This window comes from Numenius arquata, chromosome 2, assembly GCF_964106895.1.
Source record: "Numenius arquata chromosome 2, bNumArq3.hap1.1, whole genome shotgun sequence".
In the NCBI taxonomy this organism is placed as follows: domain Eukaryota; kingdom Metazoa; phylum Chordata; class Aves; order Charadriiformes; family Scolopacidae; genus Numenius; species Numenius arquata.
The window spans coordinates 48,439,233-48,460,554 of NC_133577.1; the positions used below are offsets into that span (position 1 = coordinate 48,439,233).

Sequence of the window (21,322 nt, forward strand, 5' to 3'; positions counted from 1 at the left end):
GGTGTCGCATCGGGAAGACGGTGCAGTCGTGACGCACACAACCGGCCCCTCTTCCAGGTTTGTGGGTAATAACGAGCTGTGGTGTGAAATAGCAGTTTCTTTTAAAGCAGACTTCTCTGCAAAAATCCCCGTGAATTTAATGAAGACTTGGAAAAGTTGTTCCTGGTATTTTTATGCCGGCATATAGATATCCGTAAAAGAGCCCTCCCTTAAGCTGAAGAGAAAGGAAACCATTCATTTTAGCGTCTGTGCGTTTATGGATTGATTTTTACAGAATCCTATTAGTTTCACTGCCGGTAAATGGCACTAGGACTCTATTTCAAACCAGAGAATGTCAAGAGGAAGAGATGAGTGTTAAATATTATCCTACCTGTTGCTGTTTGGATGTAGCTCCTGCTTGTGTCTGAGCAGAATATAATTGCAGAGGCCAGGAATGCCAAGTCGATCTCCTTCCGGCTCTTTGCTTAATGAAATCATTAGGAACCAGGATAACATAAGAGGCTGGTATTACACTGTTTCAACAGCCTATTAAATAGATCTGATAACTTTTGTGCAACGCTTTCTTAAAAGCAAAGAAATGCTCTCCTGTAGCTGTTACTTGGTGCCCACTTTTGAGAAAGAAATGATTTATAAATCTCTTCGTAAAGAAACAAGTTACATACAATTTAAAAAAAAACAACAAACCAACCCTATAAACCATAGACTGCTACTCCTCCCCATAATACAGACGATTTCTGGGGTTTTTTCTTTTTGCCAGGTGGAGGGCAGAGCATCCTCTCCCAGCCCAAAGAGCTGCTGCCAGCCCGTCTCTACCTGACCGCAGCTGGCACAGCGACGTGTTGCAGTGGCCATTTACACCTTCCCTTCGCCCGGTGTTCAAGCCGCTGACAGCCAGATGGTTTCATAAACAGCCACATCTCCTTGGGCCAAGGGTAGCTCACCTTCCAGTGTCATTACCCGTCTCTCAGATTATTACGAATGAAAACATACTATTAATGTAATTTCCCTTCCCCCCCCCCCCGTTTAAGTTCCCTGCTTTGTGCATGTCACTCGGATTTGGCAGTCCAGTGCTTTGATTTATGTTGATAGGTCGTTTTACTTTTCAATTTCAGTTTCAGCTACACTTGATTTGCAGGATGTGGGGAACTTTGCGATTAAAACCAAAACTGAGCTGCACACATTGGAGCGAGGCAGGAAAAGAAGCAGGCTAACGCATTAGTAGAATCATAGAAGAGTTTGTGTTGGAAGGGGCCTTTCAAGGTCATCCAGTCCAACCCCCCTGCAATGAGCAAGGACATCCTCAACTAGATCAGATTGCTCAGAGCTCCATCCAGCCTGGCCTTCAATGTTTCCAGGGATGGGGCATCTACCACTTCTCTGGACAACCTGCTCCAGTATCTCACCACCCTCCTTTTAAAAAATTTGTTTTTCCTTAAATCTAGTCTAAATGTACCCTCTTTTAGTTTAAAGCCATTACCTCTTGTCCAGGCACAATAGGCCCTGCTGGAAAGTTTGTCCCCATCTTTCTTCTAAGCCCCCTTGATGTACTGAAAGGCTGCGATAAGGTGTCCTTGGAGCCTTCTCTTCTCCTGTAGCTGGAGTAAGAAGGCTTTGTCAGTAGGTTCCCCTTGAGTGGGTGGCCTGTAGTAGACACCAACACTTTCAGTATCACTAGGTTTTCTAAGGGTTGCTCTATAGCCTGTGGAAGAGTGGGAAACTTTGGTGCTTCAGATTGAATGTGGCTACCCCAGGAGCCGAGGGGATGCTTTAGGGAGCACTTGCTGTGCATTGTTGGTGTGTAGAGTGTCATAGTGATGCTTCACAGTCCCCCCGGAGGGGACTGAGTGATGCCAGCTGACATCACCTTCCCTTCCCTGTGGTCCTGCTGCAAGCACAGCATGTTACGGATGTGTTGAAAGGGAGGTGGGTAGCGCTGGTGGCTGTGATAGTGATGTGGAACCCCTTGTGAGCAACAGGCATCGCTCATGATCGAGCAAGATGCAAGCTCATTCATAAAACGTTTGCAAACCATTAACTGTAACCCTGTTATTAGCTGCTTGTATCCGTCCCTGCTGCTTGGGCTGCTCCTTTTGTAGCCCAGCAGCCCGAGGCATATACTTCTGTCTTCCATCCTTGTAAAGCTGATACCGGGATAAATAGAAAGAAGATTAGGCCTGATGAAGATTAGGAATATTTTGGATATGTTTCAGTTAGTTTGCCGTGGCAATTTAATCCTCCTCTCCGTGACTTCCAGCAGCACTGGAAGAAGAAGAGAAGGCGCCCGGGGCTGAAGACTGATGGGAATGTGGCACAACGAATAGGGGGCACTGCTTAGCCGTGGGCATGTCGGTCTCCTTCTTGGGAAAAGCGAATCTGATGCTTTACCAGACCGTTTAGAAATGGCAAAATAATGCGAAAGTCATATATATATTTATGTATGTTTTTCTATATATAGGTTTTCTGCAGCTGAGAGGGAAGGGGTTGTTGGCAAGATCAGCAGTGTAGCCTCAGATGTGTTATTTAGGGAGGTGATGCTGCTGGTTTTCAGCCTCCTGATCACAGACCCAGAAAAATGTGTCTTAAAGTCATTTCTCCTGTTTTGCCTCTGTGGGCTGCCCAGCTTGCCCCTGCATCGCGGCAGTGGAGACTCTGAGGATGTCACTCCAGAAAGAGGAAAGGATCTTTTATTTGAGGGGAGGTTGGTGGAAGAGGTTGGTGGCAATGTGTGACCAGCAGCCTTGCTGGTCCCCCAGCTGCAGCGGGCACCTGCCAGCACAGCCTTGCCACGAGTTTTGTCCCTGCTTTAATATTGGGGAATCATTTCTGGGAGGGGAGGAGAATGTGGATGCTCTCATTCCTGGGCAGCCTCGGGCTTTCCTGCCCGTCTGAGCGAGGAGCTGCCCTGCTCTGCCTGGGGACTGGTAAAATTCTTTTCCAGATCAGCGTTGAGCTCTCAAAAGCGGTGCAGATGCTTCGAGCTTGCCCTTTTTGCCGTGTGTAATTTGTGAGTGCAGCCGAGGCCGGGAGCTGCGTTTTGGGTGGGTTAGTGCCAGGGCACCTTTCAATTGCAGGGCTTGGCTCCTGGCAATGACAGGATCTGGCAGTGTCATCTGAAGCCTAAGTTTCAGCCTCTCCCAAGATCTTTGAGTCTATTTGGAGCTGGATTGTTGGGGTTTTTTAATTATTTTTTTTTAAGCTTGAAAAAAAGTGGCTTTTTTCCCCCACAGCTGTGGGAGAGTCCAGTAGTTGGGCTAACGGTTTATAGCACATTCCAGGTGGATTTGCATCCCACGGAGGGTTTCTGGGCCACTGTGGGCAAAGCAGTCACTGTCTCTGCACTTTAGCTGCCCCGTCAGGGTGTGGAGAAGGGATGGGGAGCCCTGGGTGAAGCGGTGCTGTGTTCCAGGGACAGGGGACAGCGGCCGAGGGGAGCTCCCTGTGCCAGCCCCACTGCTCTGTGCTTCCAGATTAGGGGAAATACAGCCCGGGATCACGGCAAAAGCTCTCTTTGCCATCTTCTTCACCCACTTGGAGGGTTAAAAGTGTCTTGGTAGCTCACCGTGTAAGGCTGTAATGAAAATTACGCTCAAAGCAGAGCTAAAATCCCATTTCTTTTGCCCTTTAATTATTTAATTTATTTTCTATATTTAACGCATTTGCTCTTTGTGAGTCAACTGGATTTTTCTGTAATATTTTTTGCTCAAATATTTATCCACGTCGGCGGAGGGAACATTTTAAAATGAGCCTCACCGAGCTCGCCCTGGATGCCCTAGTGTTTCTTCTGGCTTCTCCTGCTATTGAGACGAAGCGGTTCCTCGCTTTACATTTCCCATGTGTCTTCCCTGCTGCTTCTGATACAGGCGAAATGTTAAGCCAAAACACAATGAAGAATTTTAATTTTATTCCCTGCGTTCACCACTTTTTGTCTCGGAAAGTAAGGGGCCGGTGGGCTTAGGCTGCTGCTGGCAGCAGAGCCCTGCTCCGGTAGCGCTGGCTGATGCCCTTTCCCGTTCAGCATCACTGATGCTGGGCAGAAGATGAGGGATAAGCCACCAGGAGCCTGCCAGAGCTCAGCCATGGTGCTGGATATGGCAGAGCCCCCTCCAAAACCCTTGTGGTTTTGTTTCCCATCTCAGTGTGGAAGAGCATCTTGTCCTGATGTACCTTGCTCCCAACAGCCCCTGTGCTTTTTAGCAGCATGGACTCATATTTTAGAATAATGAGGCTTTTGCTGCTTGTCTTTTTGTAGATATTTAAGTGGCGAGGCAGGGGGCAGGACTGTGGAACAGCCTCTTCCAGGTGACTTGTGCGTGGGTTTTACCCTGCTGCCGGCAGAGGGGAATGATGCTTGGGAAGCACAACCAGCCCCATAGCAAGCACCGAGGGCTGGAGCCTGGTGGGCAGGTCACAGAACCACAGAATGGTAGGGGTTGGAAGGGACCTTCAGAGATAGAATCATAGAATGGTTAGAGTTGGAAGGGACCTTCAGAGATAGAATCATAGAATGGTTAGAGTTGGAAGGGACCTTAAAGATCATCCAGCTCCAACCCCCCTGCCATGGGCAGGGACACCTCCACTAGACCAGGTTGCTCAAAGCCCCATCCAGCCTGGCCTTGAACACTTCCAGGGATGGGGCATCCACAGCTTCTCTGGGCAACCTATTCCAGTGCTTCACCACCCTCACAGTAAAGAATTTCCTCCTAATATCTAATGTAAATCTCCCCTCTTCCAACTTAAAACCATTACCCCTTGTCCTGTCACTACACTTCCTGACAAAGAGCCCCTCTCTGGCTCTCCTGTAGGCTCCCTTCAGTTATTGGAAGGCTGCTATGAGGTCTCCCCGGAGCCTTCTCTTCTCCAGGCTGAACAACCCCAGCTCTCTCAGCCTGTCTTCATAGGGGAGGTGCTCCATCCCTCTGATCATCTTTGTGGCCCTCCGCTGGACCCGTTCCAACAGGTCCATGTCCTTCCCTGATCTTCCTAGATCGTCTAGTCCAACTCCCTGCCAGAGCAAGGTCACCCAGAGCAGGCTGGACAGGAACGCATCCAGGTGGGTTTTGAATGTCTCCAGAGAAGGAAACCCTACATCCTCTCTGGGCAGCCTCTTCCAGGGCTTCGCCATCCTCAAAGTAAAGAAGTTTTTCCACATGTTGAGATGGAACTTCCTGTGTTCCAGCTTGTGCCTGTTGTGCCTTGTCCTGTCACTGGGCACCACTGAGAAGAGCCTGACCCCATCCTCTTGACACCCACCCTTTAGATATTGATCACCATTGATGAGGTCCCCTCTCAGTCTTCTTTTCTCCAGGTCTCTCAGCCTTTCCTCATATGAGAGATGCTCCACGCCCTTGATCATCTTCATGGCCTCTGCTGGACTCTCTCCAGCAGTTCCCTGTCCTTCTTGAACTGGGGGGCCCAGAACTGGACACAGTGCTCTAGATGTGGCCTCACCAGGGCAGAGTAGAGGGGGAAGATGACTTCCCTCAACCTGCTGGCCATGCTCTTACAAAGGGGTACAACCGCAGCAGCTGTACCTGGCTGGGATGAGACTCTTGGCCAATGCTGCTGCCAGTGCTCTTCCAGAGCAGGGAGGAATGTGCATCCCTGCTGCCTGAGTTGCCGTGCAACCTCCTCCGAGGCATTAAGCGATGTTGGAGACGGCTTACCAGGGACTGTAGCATGGCACAGACCATTAGTCTTGCTGAGTACAGCCACGATCGTGCTTAGCGCTGCCTTCCTGCCTCTCGCTGCTGAACCGTAGAGCACTTTGCAACGATTAATTCAGCGTGAGACTCTTAAGTGAGCATTATTGCCCCTGTTTTAGAGCAGACATAAAGGTCGCTGGCAGGCCAAGAGCAGAAACTCTCTGCCATACAGACGTTCACCAGCCTAGTTGTCACAAGCCACCGGCACCTTTTGGGTTTCTCAGCACCTTTTGGGTTTCTCAGCACTTTTTGGGGTCCGTTTCATTGCCCTTGAGATGTTCCTTCTGCTGCAGAAAGGGGGTGTGTGTTCAGATGCTCATCTGTACCCAGGTGGTTTGGGATTAAAACTCTCTTTGCCTGTGTAGGAGAAAAGGAAGTCCTGGCTTGTGTAAGCAGTTATTTCTGGTGTGTCTCTCCCCGGCATCGGCGTTGATGTGGGCAGCAGTAGCACGTGCTGCCAGCTGCAGAGGGACCAGTCCCAAGACGGACCAGCCATCAGGACCAGTGCTGGTTTGAGCTGCTCAAGCCTGCCTGCCCCACGGTTGGTAGAACGTCTGCGCTGATGGCTGCGTTTTTGGGAAGGAGTAGCACGTCTGCTCCTCAGCAGGTCTTCCCCATCCACAGGGTTTCTGCTCCCCACCCTTCCTTCCACGAGGTGTTGTGGCTTTTGCTTGCTCTGGTGTGCCTATATCTGGTGCGTGCCCAGTCAGGAGCACCATCAAGGCTTCCACATTGTGTTTTCACGACTGATGACTCCAAAAATCCTCTTTTCCTTATTGCAGTGAAACGTGTGTGTATGTGTGAGAGAGAATCAGTGCCAAATGCAGATTTTATTATTTTTCCCGATAATAACAACAAAGCTTGCTGCCTGGCTGCTGGTTTCCATCCAGATCCCCCTGCTTTCAGGAGGTGTTTTGAGTGTGCTGCAGCAGGTGACTTAGCAGTGGGTTTGATTTTTATTTTTATTTTGAGTGGGTTTTGGTACAAATTATTTTTATTATTCTTTTTTTAGCTTCTAGAGATGTGCAGAAATATTGATCGATGTTGCCAATGTGTTGGGGGAAGGGAAGGTTGTCCTGTGTCTTGGGTTGTGACATAGCAGTGCTTTTTGAACCACCGTCCTCCTGGAAATGAGAGCTCCACTGATGGTCCCTTGGTGGTAACGCAGCTGTCCTCCAGATTACAGATGTTGGTTGCTACAAGCCCAATTACAGCTTTGGTTGTGGGTTTTTTGTGGTTTGTTGTTTCGTTTGTTTTTTTTTCCCTTCCTCCTCCTGTTTCCCTTTTGCATCTCTGATCTTCCTCGCAATGTGGGGAGCTGTGCTCGTGCTGCGCAGCAGGACGGGGTGGTGGGATCTGCATCTCCACGCTTATTTGCCTGCTTCTCTTTTTGGGAAGGTGCTTAATGCTGCTTAAGCCTGTCCCTCAAGGGAAGCAGTGGCTTTTGCGGTGGCAGAAGGTGGCCTTTGCTCCGGAAGAAGCTGTGATTTTTCCCAGCACCATCTCTTCTCTCCCTATGGGGATGATTTTTGGGGGCAGATTTACCTTAAAACATTGCTCAGGCCTCCATATGAGCTTTGGACCTCGCTTCCAGCTCTGTGTTGTCCTTGGGCTGTCCCTGCTGCATGGACCTGGCATGTCCCATGCCCGGCCGCAGATCTGCTCAGGGTTTGCTCGTGCAAGAAGCAGCATGGTGCTGCTGGAAGGTGACCAGGCCCTGGAGATCTGCCCGACCAGGTCACACCAGCCCTGCTCTGCCTCTGGTCTCCCCCATCCCCAGCTAAGCCCGCGTCCTCCCAGGGCACAGCACTTTTTTGAGGCTCCTGCAGCGCCTCTGCTTGTGGCCAGCAGTCTTTCCTCGACAGTCTTATTTATTTTCTAACTCGCCATACCTTGTTATGGTGCATTTTTCACTAGCCAGGGTTTGTTGTTTTTTTTTTTTTTATTTTATTCCTATTACTGAGCTGAGATAGGGGAAGGTTGGGCTGACACATATGCTCTAAATTATGCTGTTGTATCTCTGATGCTGTCAGTCATGTCGCTCCCAGGCTTGGGATCTTGCAGACACTCCAGCAGCAGGTACCTAAGGATCAAAGGTTTAGATCAGTTCTTGCTGTCACAAATGTTTTATATCTAATTTCTCCTTGAGGAGAGTTGGGGGAGGGGAGGGGGGAGAGAATGGGCTGGCAGCTGGGTAGTACATGCACCCTGGAGCATCATCGGCGTGACCTGAGCTTCATCTCCTTCCTGCCTGCATGTTGAGGACCAGCTCAGGGTTACAGAAACACCTGCGCCTCTGCAAAGTGTGTGTGTGTCTGAGGTGAGGAGATGGTCACATTGAAGCCTGGGTGCTTTCTGTTGGTGGGGTGGCATCTGAGAGGTGGGCACTGGCGGGTCCCCACACTCTGGCTCTGCATTGAGGGTTTGCAGGATGTCCCAGGGGTTGGTACCCCACAGCTGCAGGAAACCCTCCTCTGGCTCCTACACCCTCTCAATGCATGTTTTCTGGTGGTCCTTTTAAATATGTTGGAGAGGTCATGCTCTGACCAAGGTTTTCTCTCCCAATACCAGGGTAGCTGCTTGGTGTGGTTTGGACTGGGCTGGCCCGCAGCGCATCACTGCACGGAGCGTGTCCACCAGGAAAGCTCCCTGAGAGGGCCTGGGGGGGGTTGATTAGTCACCAGCCATGGTTTTCCTCCGCTTTTCCCACTCTGCAAAGAGCGGGAGTTGGGAAGAGAAAAAAGAACCCTTGTGCTGGAGTTACTCAGTGCAGGTGATGCTCCCTGGGGTGCCTCCAGGGCCAGGAGGAGTCTGGGGCTTTTCCAGAGCTGGAAATTGAGTGCAGGAATGGGGAGTTTTGACTGATGGCATTTCTTGTCCTTTCTGAGCTTCTTCCCTGGAGCGGCTTGTGCCTTGGTGCCCACTTGGTAAAGCTCTGCTCCTCAAAAGCAGTTGGCTGACAGAGGGAGGGGGAAAGGCAAGCTGGTGGCTTCCTGAAGACAGCTAAAACCTTGCATATAACTGCCTTGTCTATTTGCAATTGTTTTATTATGCTTTAATATTTTTTTTTCTTATCTCTGGGGTTTTTTTTCCTCCTGTTAGAATAAACCAAGATAAAATGAAGGCTGAGCTTTCCCTCTCTTGGAGGCACTTTTCCCTTTGTGTTAATACGCTGCTGTTATCCCTCGCCCCTCGTTGCTGCTCAGCTTGGAAGGGCGGCTGCTCAGGGAAGGATAGTAGCATTAGTTTCTAAAGCCATGTAAAGATCCCCATGGAAGCAATTACCAGATGGATTACCCTTGGCTTTGCTGCTGCGGAAAGGCCATGTCGGGTCGAGGATGCCGAGTGTATTAACAGCACGATCCCTTCCTTGCTCCAGAGGTGCGGTTGGGATTAGCAGCCTGCTTTTTAAAGGGCTGGGTTCAGAGCAGGACTCCGGCTGCTGGCTCTATTCCCCTTCCCTCCCCCCAACCTTTTCCCCCCAGTGCACCCCATCCTGGGCTGTACCTTGGCACGTGGGACCCAAAGCTCCATGGGTAAGGGGGGGAGACCTTCTCCGACCTCTGAGATGCTCAAGCTCTGTGGTTTGGTGGGAGCTTTGGCTTCCGCACAGGAGGATGAGCAAAGCTCAGCTGGAGACCGAGTTGCAGCTATGGGCTCCTAAGTACTAAATCATCTGCTGCTCCCACTGAAGCCTGGGAGGGCTGGGTTTGACCTTCATGGCTGGGAAGCAGCTCATGTCCGTCCTGAAAAGGCACAGAAGGAAAACAAAACACCGTCTGTCCGTGCAGGAGCTCCCTTTCGCCACTCTATTTACTCGTCATTGGTCAAGGCTCTTCCCAAACACGTTTGACCTCTGATGGTCCTGGGGATGAGCTGAACCTGGCTGGTGCGCAGGGGGGACACGGGATGGTGCCTTCGTTTCTTTCCCAATTAGTGCCTCCTGTAATTGCTGCTGACCTTCAGGGTAGCAGCTCTTGGGCTCGCCCACGCCATGCAGCCAGCAGGAGGTGGCACTGAGTGGTGGCAATGGGCTGTGGAGGGGCTGCCCGCGGTGTCCTGGTCAAGGCGGCACAAGGATGGCAAAGATGCTCTCTGCCATCTCTCGGCACCTGGCAAGCCTGGGATGGGGTGACAAAGCGACCCCCTCTGGCAGAGGGGCAAAGACTCTTGGGGGAGGTGGCATCAGGGAAGGATGGAGAGGGCAGGTCTCCCACTGCTGGTGGGAGTGGCCTCTTTTTTTTTGCCCCCCCCCCTTTTTTGTTTGTTTATTTGTGGGTTTTTGTTTTTTTTTTTTTAAAACCCACAAACTAAACAAAATGCCGAACTCTTAAAAATATAAAATTCTGAGTGGAGGCAGAGACTCTCTTGCAGACTCTTAAGACCTATTTAGTCTTGTTTGCTGTCCGGAATTACTGTTTGCAGAGCTATTGGAAGAGTTAGCAGGAGCCAGTGGGCTCAGGCTGACCTCGCTCATCCTTTCTCGGGGAGCTGTTTTGGTGGAGGCTTGGGAAGACTGGTGCAGCCCGAGCACAAGCTGTTGAGAGAAGGGGAGCTGCAGGCAGTGGGAGGAGGAGAAGATGACCAAAAATCCTCTCCATCCTCCTGCTTGGCTCTCAGCACAGACAGAGCTGGGCCTTCTCTTTTCTCCAGTCAGCAGCTTGGTTTGTGCTGACCTCCTAAATATTCAGCTCATTATACAGTGTAACATATAAATAAAACAGAAGCAGGCAGCAATATTCTCCAGGAGGATATAATCGGCTTCCTTTCCTTTTTAATTATACAGGATTTGTCTTCATGTGTCAGGCTATCCTATGGGCTAATGTATTATTTTAAAGAATTAAAGTCTATGTTCTTTACGCAGCGAAGCGCTTCTGTACATCTGTGCGCGCGTACCTGATTTTGGGGGTCTGAGCAGGAAAAGCATCTTTCCGAGTGGGAACGCAGGGAATTTTATAGCTGGAGGTTGTTTCTAGAGGTCAGTGGCCTGGACCCTGTGCTCCTCTCATAGGGAGGCGGGAGGTTCCTCAGCATGTTGGAGATAATGGAGATCACCACAGGGGTTCCTTGGGAATCTGGCTGGGGCGTGTGATGCTGACTGGGAGCGTAGCCACTTTCCAGCCTCTCTCAGCCCTGTTGCCTGGTGCAGTAGATGTCTTAATTGTGTAAATGTGTGCATGTGCAACACAGGAAAGATCCAGACACCCCCCCGGCAGAGGCAGGATGGTGTCCTGATGCTACAGCCAGCAGATAGGAGCATCGTCCAGGCGTGAAGCTGAGGCCCAGGCTGCCTGCAGGGGCTGGGGGGGTATATTTTAACCTGGGACCGCTGCCGGCACAGCGAGTGCTTGCTGATAAGCGTGGTGTGAACTCTGAGCTGACTTGCTTTCTCCTCAGGGGAAGCCCTGGAAACAAAATTTGGCCTTTCATCAAAGCAATGAATCTGTCATCTTTCCCTCCTTGCGAGTCCGAGTCCCCTGCTCCTGATTTGCAAATAAATTCCCCGTTTTGGTGGCTGCCCTGGCCGTCCATTTTTAAAATTAAAGCTTTGGTGCCCTTACTGGAAAAAGCATCAATAATTCTCTGGCGGCTTTTCATGCTATTGTGTTTGGCTGGAGACTTTAGCAGATTTAAACCTCTGGAGGGTGTTTCGGACCCAGTGTATCATTTACCGCAGATGCAGACCAGAAGATACACAAATAGCTGTTTCTAGCTGTGATCTACTTAATGATGGCACAGCTGCCCTAGCCCTGGGTTGGCTCCTTGCACTGAATTAGCAGCCAACAGCCTGTGCTGATCGTAGTTGAGCATGGGGACATTCAGAGGAGGGCACTGGAGAGCCTTCTCCAGAGCCTGAATGGGGATATTTCCTTCTAGGCAGCAGCTGCAGCCGTAATTCTTGAAGGTCAAGTCTTCTTCCAGTTCTTGAAGGTCAAGTCTTCTTCCAGGTCCCGAAGGTCAAGTCTTCTCTGTGGTGGCTTTTCAGCCTTTCTCAGTCCTGGGGCCTGATGCAGTAGGTGTCTTAATTGTGTAAATGTGTGTGTGCGTGCAACACACAGGAGAGATCCAGATGCTGCCCACGCAGGAGTGGGCGTTAGAGGGTGAGTTGGAGAGAGACGGATAAAGGAAACTGGGCAGTGGGCAGGGAGGGCAGCAAGGGTGGTGATGGCATGGCCTGGGCCTCAGGGCCAAGTGAGAAAGTGGGACACTTGCTAGAAGGTCCTCAGGGACTCGTGTTGCCTGCTGAGCTAGCAGAGGAGGAGGCAGCAATGCTCCATCCTTTGAAGATGGAGCAGTGTGCCTGCGGATGTGCGCGAGCAGGGAAAGGTCATTGGCAGGGAGAAGCTTAATGGTGAATGCTCAGAGCTTCTCCAGGGACCCCAGCTGCAGGACATGCTTTGCTGAAGTGCTTTGCTTTAATTAGGTATCCGTATTAATATTTTATTTGATTTTTTGTTGTTGTGTTCTTTCTTCCCCTAGCAAGTGGGGTCAGAGCAGACTCAGATCTGCAAGTCTCCCTGGAGAGTCAGTAAATCACCTCCAGGCAGTGGGAGATGCTGGCCCTCCGTGAGGCAGGGTGGGATCCGGGCAGACCTGGGTCTGCTGTGCATTCCTGTGGGGTCCCAGAGGAGCTGCCACCAAGGTGCACTTGGGTGTTACACCCAGGTACCAGTGCAAGAGGAGGAGGAGCTTCACAGCCCTCACATAAAGGATCTGGGGCTAAAATCCCCACCGGGTAGGAAGACTAATTAAGGGTGGATGATAGCTGAGGCCCAGAGCTACATCCGTTTCCGATGCATGGTTGGTGTCAGCGCAAAGCTGGAGAAGAGGGCACTGAGCCAGTGAAGCACTTAAGCAGGTACTTAACTTCAGGCATCTAAACAGGGATTTCTGTGGGCTCCTCCGAATGCCTGGAGTTGCTTAGGTTTGTATTTAAGTGCTTGATTGTCTTGGGGGCTGTGCAGTGTGGAGAAGAGGGATAAGAGAAAGGAAGTCTGGGATGTGACCCTTCCAGGGTCTGTGATGGTTTGCTGTTGAGCAGTACCTGATGCGCTGGAGGACGTAGAATCATAGAATCGTCTAGGTTGGAAAGGACCTTTCAGATCATCTAGTCTGACCGTCAACCTGACACTGACAAAAGACGGGTATGAAGGCTGCTCTCCAGGGACCCACAGCCTGATGTTGGCACCACCACGCACCCTTCAGACAGGGAAAAGAGCATGGCCATGGTGTCCTGTCCATCTCCCCCTTGTATCTTGGGGATGAGGCCACCGGGATGCATGGCACTGGGTGCACGGGGCGAAGCATGAACTTGACTGATGGATCTTGTGTCTTGATGCTCCATCTGGGCAGTTCGGGGAGACAGGGAAGAGGACAGAGGCAGTGTGATGCTGCCCTGCTTCTTTCTCCTCTGGGGCTGCTGACCCTCTTAGTGCATGCGCCGGCACCAGGGGACAAGGAAGGATGAGCCCTGCCCTGTTTGAAGCATTATAATCCTTTCAGATGGCATTAGCGCCTCGGCCGGTAACGGCTCTATAATTGAACCTCCTGTTTGCCAGGGCCTCGTGCTTCAGCGAGACATTTAAATCTCATTTGTGTAATGCCTGGTTGCAATTCCCGCTGAAAGATTGTCCTCTGCCTCCGGTACCCCCGAGCTGCGCCGAACAGGCACACGTGCTCCAACTGTCCCCAGGCAGAGGAGTGACCCGGCGCGGCTGGGCAGAAACGTGCCGAATGGCATCTGAGTTTCTAGAATTTTTGCTTGTTTATTGGAGCTTTTGCTAGGCTGATACCTCTCTATCTACCTATTTATTTATTTTTCTCCCTCCCTCCCTCCCTCCTATTTTTCTTTTAATGTCTGAGTCCCAGGGAAGGCAGGATGGAGGCTCAGCTTGGTCAGGGATGAGGTTTTCCAGGGAAAGCTGGATGTGAGGGGGTCCGAGGCAGAGGCACATTTGGCTGCTGCCAGACCCCTCCTGGGGTCATCATTGCACCTGCAAAACCCCTCTGCCTGACCAAATATTGGGGCTCCCTGGCAAATCCCTGGCAAAACCAGCCTTGGGTTTGCTGCCTCTGGAAAGGATGCACGTGGTGCCCGTCCGATTCACCTCAGTCTAACGACAACACTGAGCACCCCCAGGAGGGAAAATGGCTTTTATTTTATCCAAGGTTTCAGTTTTCTATTTTAGAACAGGACCAGGAAAGAAGAAAGTGAATCAGAGTCTGCTTTTGGCTCATGCCACCCACTCTTTCTTCTCTTTCTTTTCCTGGCCTTGGGGACCAGTGTGACCTGCCCGCCCGGCTCCGCTTGGGCCAGGCTTTTCACCTGAAATGCCCTTTCCCTGTTGGGCCACCTCACCACCACAACACGCTGGCCCCTTGCTCAGTGTCCAGCCTGCTCTGGCCTCTGGTGCCAGGGAGGGGTGCCTGAGGGGACAGGCAGGAGGGGACCGAGCATCCCGCGGGGATGCTGCGGGCCCGCAGCAGCCACCGGCTGGGTCGCTCCTTCCTCCTTCCCGCTCCAGCGATCCCTGCTGTACTGTAATCACACAATTATTATGCCATTAAAATGTCATATTCGCAGAAATCCACATAAACAAGGCATTAGCAGTTGCCAGAAAATTGTAGTTTTACTGCTAATGACCTGCTCTCCCCCCGCATCACCACCCCTCTTTTTTTTTTCCTAATGTTATTTTTTCCCTTTTTTTTTCTTTTTTTTTGGTTTCTGAGCCATGATTTAAGAGGCAGATGACAAATTACATCTTTGCACCGAGAGGCTTTCGATCTTTAACGTACAGTTGTGGTGAAAAGCTGCCTCCGTGCTTGCTGGCGGGGGGTTGCCATTTGCCCTTTGCTGGTGAGGCAGTGGGCAGTTTTGTGGGGTGTGCCTTTAGTGGGTGTTTTTGGGGGGTGTGCCTTCAGTCGGTGGTTTTGGGGGGTCTGCTTTTAGTGGGCTGGCAAAGGAGAAGGCTCTCAGTGAGCTCTCTTCTCGGCTTGGTGCTGGTCTGAGGCAGGAGGTCTTCTCCATGATGGCTTTTGTCCATGTCTCCTTGCCTGGAGGGGTCCCTCTCATTGATCCCCCCCCAATACAGTGTCGGAAGGGGAGGCACTTGTTTGCTGAGAGCAGCTGGCTACCCCTTGGGTATTTTTTTTCCCTCTCTTTCCTGCAGACTCATTGAGTCTCTCAAAGTCTTTAAGCATTGACTGTGTTTCCTATAATTAATATCAGCCATTAAACTGCAATGTTGAAAGAGAAATTACCTAATTCCAAGGAAAAAAATGAAAATTTATTACCAGTACATGAGAGAAAATGAATATGAAACTTGGAGAGAGGAGCCCTGTAGAAGATAAATAGAAAGGCAAGTGGAGTATTGACTTGATCCTTTTCTAGTGCAGGGTAATTTGGCTTCTAAAGTGAGTTAGATCATAATAAATTAAATTTAGATTTCTGCACATCAGTTAAATAACTCCCAAGACAGAATTCTGGTGTGAGGAAAAGGTGATAATACATGGCGGAAATATTATGATGAAGACCTTATCCAGTAACCCGTACCTGATGTGGCATCCCTGGGTGAGTGAAGGGGATTTCTCCCTCTGCTTTAACTCTCTTTTTCCATCCCTGATCAGGTGCCGAGGAACAGGGTAGTCCCTGGGTGCAGGTCAGGGTGGTCTCCTGCCTCCCACTGCTTGCGTAGCTGGGAGCTTCTCATCTGAGGCCACTGCCTTGCTTTCCCCCACCACTATGTACAGGTATTTTTTTTGCAAAGGTTAACCCAAAAAAGTTAAGAAAGTTAACCCAATCCCTGAGCTTGTTTTATAACTAAAGCTCTTTGGCCAGGTAGTGGTTAAAATAACTCCTTAATCTCTATTTGATGTCCATTTGCTATTGATTTCACGTGTGTATTTAGCTACCGATATTTAGGAACCATCCTACTGATAGCTTTCCTCGACTGAAAAAGGAGAGCCTGGGGGAATCAAGATGCAGGTTTCGTGGAGGTATTAGTTATTCACTGTGGTGTGAACTAAGAATGCAACCCTTGGATGAAAGGTATATGCAGGGCAGGATGAGAAACAAACGCCATGGCATAAGGCACTGGTATTTATCTATGCATCCATTTACCGCTCGGACCACCCCCCCCAGTAACAGGATGGTAGTGGGGGTGGATGGATGCAGGAGAGATGCCATCCCAAACCTCAAAGCACGTGCCAGGACCCTCCTGTGGACCGAACCCTGCTTCTGCTGGCCTGGCCAGAGCCCCCCTGCCCTTGCAGCACATGCAGAAGCTCCAGTTTTCCTGGAGCCGTGGCTTCCTGCAGGAATTTGCCAGCCCTCCAGCCTGAGAGCCATCGGATGCTTGCCCGCCTGCACCCTTCTGGCTGATCCAAGGCTATTGGGTTTAACACATAAAAAAAGTAAATATACATATACATCCAACAGCCTTAAGTGGTATGTGGCTGCTTTTAAAAGCCATTTATCTTCTTATTAAGTTTGGTAAAACCAACTTTTACTTTTCTTCACAGCATTAAAATTTAGGGACTGCAACTGCACGGCGGTTGCTTCAGTGGCGCCAGACCCCCCCGGGGTCATCACGAAATCTTATAAACGTCGGGCTGTCGGTGGCTCGGCGGTGCAATCGGCTCACTTTTCCCTGATCTTTTACTGCGGCGGTAAATCACATTTTGCAAGATGCCTTAGAAAAAAAACATAAGCAATATTTATCACCCTGTGTACGTCGGTCCTGCTGAAAGCCTGCAGGTGGGTTACATACATCCTCCTTGTGAACCTCCTGCAGTGACTTTACTGGTTTCAGAACTTTCTTCCAGCTTTGAGTAAGTTTTTCCCGGTCCGGAGTAACTTTCTCCTAGTACGGCTGGTGGCTCAGTGGTTTCTTCTGATCTTCCCTGCACGGGGTTAAGCACTGGAGGAGCTCCTGAGAAGGCCATGGGGTCACACTGGGTGAGGAAGAATATGACCCTGTGTCTGGAAACCCCTGCATCCCTGGGCTCTGGTGGCTTTTTGGGGGTGCTCATGTTGCCGTGACCCAGGATGGTGTGGAGCATCGTGTGGCTGGAGATGCCCAGCTTGGTGCTGCCATGGTTCACTTGCAGGAGCTGTTGCTCCCTCCTCCCCTTTCTATGACTAGAGAGAACATGCTGCCAGATGTGAGTAAAATCAATTACGGGATAAAAATCACCTGTTTCAAAAGCTTCATTTTGCACTATTAGCAGGCAAAATCGGCTTTGAGATGGTGTGAGCTGAGGGGAGGGGGGGGGGGGAGAAAAGAAGAAGAAAAGATCAATTATTGGATAAGATCACAATTTTCTTTGGGGCTGAGATGTCTGTAAATGTTTGCATCTCTCCGTCTTACACATAGGCTGAGATCAAAGAGGTTGTGCTGCTGTAACGATGAGATCTTATCAGTGCTACATTGTGCTCGCTGGCTCAGGAACTCCTGAGGGATGCTTAAACTCCCCGTCCCCAGCAGCATCATGCTGCTGAGGGATGCTTAAACCACCTCCCCCCCCCACCCCCCCACCCCCACCGACAGCATCTTGCTGCTGAGCGATGCTTAAACCCCCTGATGGCACCAAGCTGCCAATGGATGCTTAAACACCCCAACAGCTGTCGGAGCTGTTGAGTAACCCCCAAAATACAGCTCCTCCATCCTTTTGGAGGGGGGGACACCACACGGGCACATGCTTGCCCACTCTTTTCCCTGCGGTAGGGCTGAAGTCCTTGGTGGGAGATTTGTTGCAGCAAAGATGGATGGGAATCAGGCTGGGAGGACCACGGCTCCCTTCTTCCAGGGTCCCGTTGCTGGAGGTGGCCCTGGGGCCAGGGTATGGCTGTGGAAAGGTGGGACTGTGCTTGATGAAACTGCTACTGTCTCATGGCCCTTTCCCACCTGAAAGGTTACAGCGGCGAGGGGGCATGTGGTGTAAAATACCTTTGTATTTTTTTGCTGGAGAGAAATTAAAACCCTAGCAAGACCTTTGCGCTTTTATATTTCTCGAGACGGTGCTGTTTGAGAGGGAGAACCACCAGAGACCTGAATTTGTTTTCAAATTAGTCATTTTAAATTCAAATTGGCAGGCTGTCTTTGACATGCTGTTTGAAGACCTAGGGAAAAAAAAGCAACCAAAACCTGAAGCCCTAATGAGGCTCCTTGTTAGCCTGCGCTTGCGATGCTTGCCCGGGGGGCCGACCGACCTCCATCAGGGCTCAGGAGGACCTCCAGAGCGGGGTCAGACGTCCTCCCACCTCTCCTTTCTCTAACGGGGCTGACTTTGTGCGCGCAGGGCTCAGACGTGGACTGGGACGACCTTTGGGATCAGTTTGAAGAGCGGAGGTACCTGAGTGCCCGGAGGTGGAAGGGCGGCGAGGACCCGTACCGGCTCCATGCCTTTAACCAGCGGGAGAGCGAGAGGATCCCCAGTGACCGTGCCGTCCGCGACACCCGCCATCACAGGTTCTGCCTCACCCCTGGTTTCTCCTCATCTTCCTCACGAACCTTCATTGTATGGGTGGATAGTCCTGTTCCTCTTCAGGGCCGTGGTTTTGGGATGCTAGGTGGGTCTGGGCCCCTTCCCCCACACCCACCGGGTGCTCTTGGGGTTGGTTCTGTCTGGGTTGTATTCTTAGGGCTGAATCTTTTCCTTTTCTTGATTTTCTTGGCATGTCTGGCAGTCCTAAACCTATTAATTAAACCTGTATAAATTATTCCAGGACCATAGGGAATGAAAAGAAAAGCCTTTTTTTTTTTTTCCTTCAGAAAAGTAATGGGTGTGCAAGAGCACATCTCCACGATGGGCAAAATCTTCACGAGTGCTGGGAACTCTTGCTCTGCAAGAGGATGCAATGAGATGGTGCAAGGGTGTAAAGTAACCCCTCAGCACTTACTTTTCTCTGCAGAGAGAGGAGTTAACATGGGGAACAAGGAACTGGTGGTGAGTGAGGGGCAGAGGAAGGTAAGAACTTGTTGGGTTACAAGCTGCTCCAGCTCCGTTGGGGTCAAAAATGTCCTCTGGCACGCAAAGGACCTTTTGGGAGAGGCAGGGAGGATTGCAGTTGCCTTGTGGGACCCGCGGTCGCCTGCTGCTGTCAGTGTGAGTAGGGCAAGGTGGGAGTTCTGGTGCACCCTCCTGTGCCGTGACTGCAGCTGTAACTGCAGCTCCGGTCACCCCTCCAAACTCATCAGGGAAAATCATAGAATCATAGAATGGTTTGGGTTGGAAGGGACCTTAAAGATCATCCAGTTCCAACCTCCCTGCCATGGGCAGGGACACCTCCCACTAGACCACCTTGCTCAAAGGCCCGTCCAGCCTGGTCTTGAACACCTCCAGGGATGGGGCAGTCACAGCTTCTCTGGGCAACCTGTTCCGGTGTCTCACCACCCTCACAGGAAGGAATTTCTTCCCGAGATCTCATCTCAATCTCCCCTCTTTCAGTTTTAAACTGTTACCCCTCGTCCTATTGCTCCACTCCCTGATAAAGAGTCCCTCCCCAAAAATCTGCCCTTCGCAGCGACAGCTTGTTGATGGTCGGTGGGGTTAATTGTTAGTCTGCTGGGCAGAGTGATGCCGGAGTGTCCTGCTGGTGTGGGAAATACCCACAAGGTTCCCTCAATGCAGTTTTGCCTCATCCTCTGAGGGCACAGCGTATGCCTGACCCCCAGCAGCGGTCCCCCAGTGGGGTCCCTTCTGAAGGAGCTGTTCCTGGCTTTATAGCCGAGCAGCCGTCCTCTCCTGCCTTCTCCTGGGAGCCCACTGGAGGGAAGTCCTGCTCCGGTGGGAGCTCTGCGCTGGACCCAAGCATAGCACTTTGCTCCCAGGTCAGAGCGATTCAACTCCTGGCATCCTGACCCAACTCTGAATTTCCCTTCTTCTAGTCCAAATGCGGCACTTTAGGCTGAAAAGCTCAAACAGCAGCAGTGCTCCAACACTAGAGCAAGCAACGTGCTTTATTTATTTATTTATTCTTTTAGCTCCTTTTCATAGTAAGGACCAGATGCTCCTTTCTCCAGAGAGGAGCTGTCAGCCCTGATGGACGCCTGTTAGAGCTGAGCGGAGAGCGAGTGTGCTATTCCTGGAGAGGATTAATGCCAGGGATATTAACCATCTGCCCTATTAAAAGTGACGGTTGACTTGGTTGCCCCCTCGCTGTACCCCTGCTGTGCGGTGGCAGCCACCTTGTTCCCGGGCGGGCAGATGCGGCTCTGAGTGCTCCTGCAAAAGAAAAGCTCTCATTAAGGAGGAAGCGAGGGCACAGCACGTGGGAGGGGCTGGGGCTAATTGCGTTTGCTTCCAATTTCCTTAACCCAGTAATTGGATTCTGATTTATCGAATATGCCTGAACGATGCTGCGGATGATGCACCATTAGCCGAGCATTAGAGTGGCCGCAGAGGAAATGGGGCTGCCGGGAGATCTGGGGGAGGCAGGCGCTGATGGGTGAGATGGAGGAGGGAGAAGGGTCTGGGCATTGTGGTTGACAAGGAGAGGAAGATGCAGAGTTTGCAGAGGCCTCTCTGGAAAGAAGTCCTTGCTCGTGATGCAGGTGTCCAGGGAACTGCCAAAGGCGATGCTCTGGTGGGAAAGCGTGGATGAGCATGGACTGCTCTTGAAGAGCAGGGCGAAGTTGCTGGTGGCTGTGGAAGAAGAACATGTGAAGAGAGTCCAGTCGGTGGTCCCTCCTACAAGGGGGAGAGCAGAGTTCTGCACACCCAGCGTGAGAGATGGGGAGGAACCCCCAGGGTTCAGGCTGCGTGACCTGCTGGAGGCTGTGCTTAGAGACTTGGTTTTGATGGCAAACCAGGTTGCGGCTGCTTTGGGAGAGCCAGGCTGGAAGTGCTCAGACTTTTCTTGTATGATAGTGAAGCCAAAGAGGTGGACCTCAATTCTGCTCCAGCTTGCCTTGGAGGAAGGTGTGTCCTAGCATAGGCCCTACACCAGGGGCACCACCATGCCAGGAGCTGTGCCAAAATGCTCCTTCCCAGCTGCTGTTTCCAAAGAAAGCTTGCGTCAAGGGCAAGAGACTTTGGAGAGGGTCTTACCCACCTCTTGAGCACATCCCCATGGGCAAGCAGGCTCTCCTTCAGCCTCTCAGCCAGATGTTGTTGCCTGAAGCAGCTTGCTCTCCAACTAGGTTTTCAGCATGTTTGCTCTCCATCTTTCATCCCCTCTGCACAACGTGTGGCGGCACCAAGACTTGGAGATGTGCAGACCACAGTAATGCCCAGAGACCAGCACCTTGTCGTACTGATCCTAGGGTTGTGGGAGTGCTGCTCCTTACAACCCCTCTGTGGAGTGTTCTTCACCAGGATGGTCGCAGAAGATTTCCTGGAGTTCTGTTTGCTAATCCAGCCAAGCATCTGGACTTGCCAACAATAGCTGAATACACAAAATCTGGCAAGGCCTGAGCAGCAAACTCCTTGCCAGAAGGTCACGGAGAGGGCAAATACTTTCGGCAGTGTGGGATGTGGCACCGACAGCCAGTTGCTTAGCAATGTTTGCTGGATTGATTACGTTTTTAAATTGCAGCTAGTGGAATGGTTTCACATGGAAAGGAATCACAGTGCTCCAAGGAATCAGAGCTGGAGAAACCATGGTGGCTCTCCTCGCC

The 21,322-nt window shown here is 51.1% G+C and overlaps 1 protein-coding gene across 1 annotated transcript in view; it reads left to right on the forward strand.

The window, feature by feature from the left end:
* The window catches only part of GALNT14 (polypeptide N-acetylgalactosaminyltransferase 14), a 92,340-nt gene that overhangs the window by 17,825 nt on the left and 53,193 nt on the right, over nt 1-21,322 (forward strand). The window contains exon 2 of the mRNA XM_074168237.1: nt 18,003-18,172. Within this exon, the coding sequence (XP_074024338.1) occupies nt 18,003-18,172 (170 nt within the window). The remainder of the gene's footprint in view (nt 1-18,002; nt 18,173-21,322) is intronic.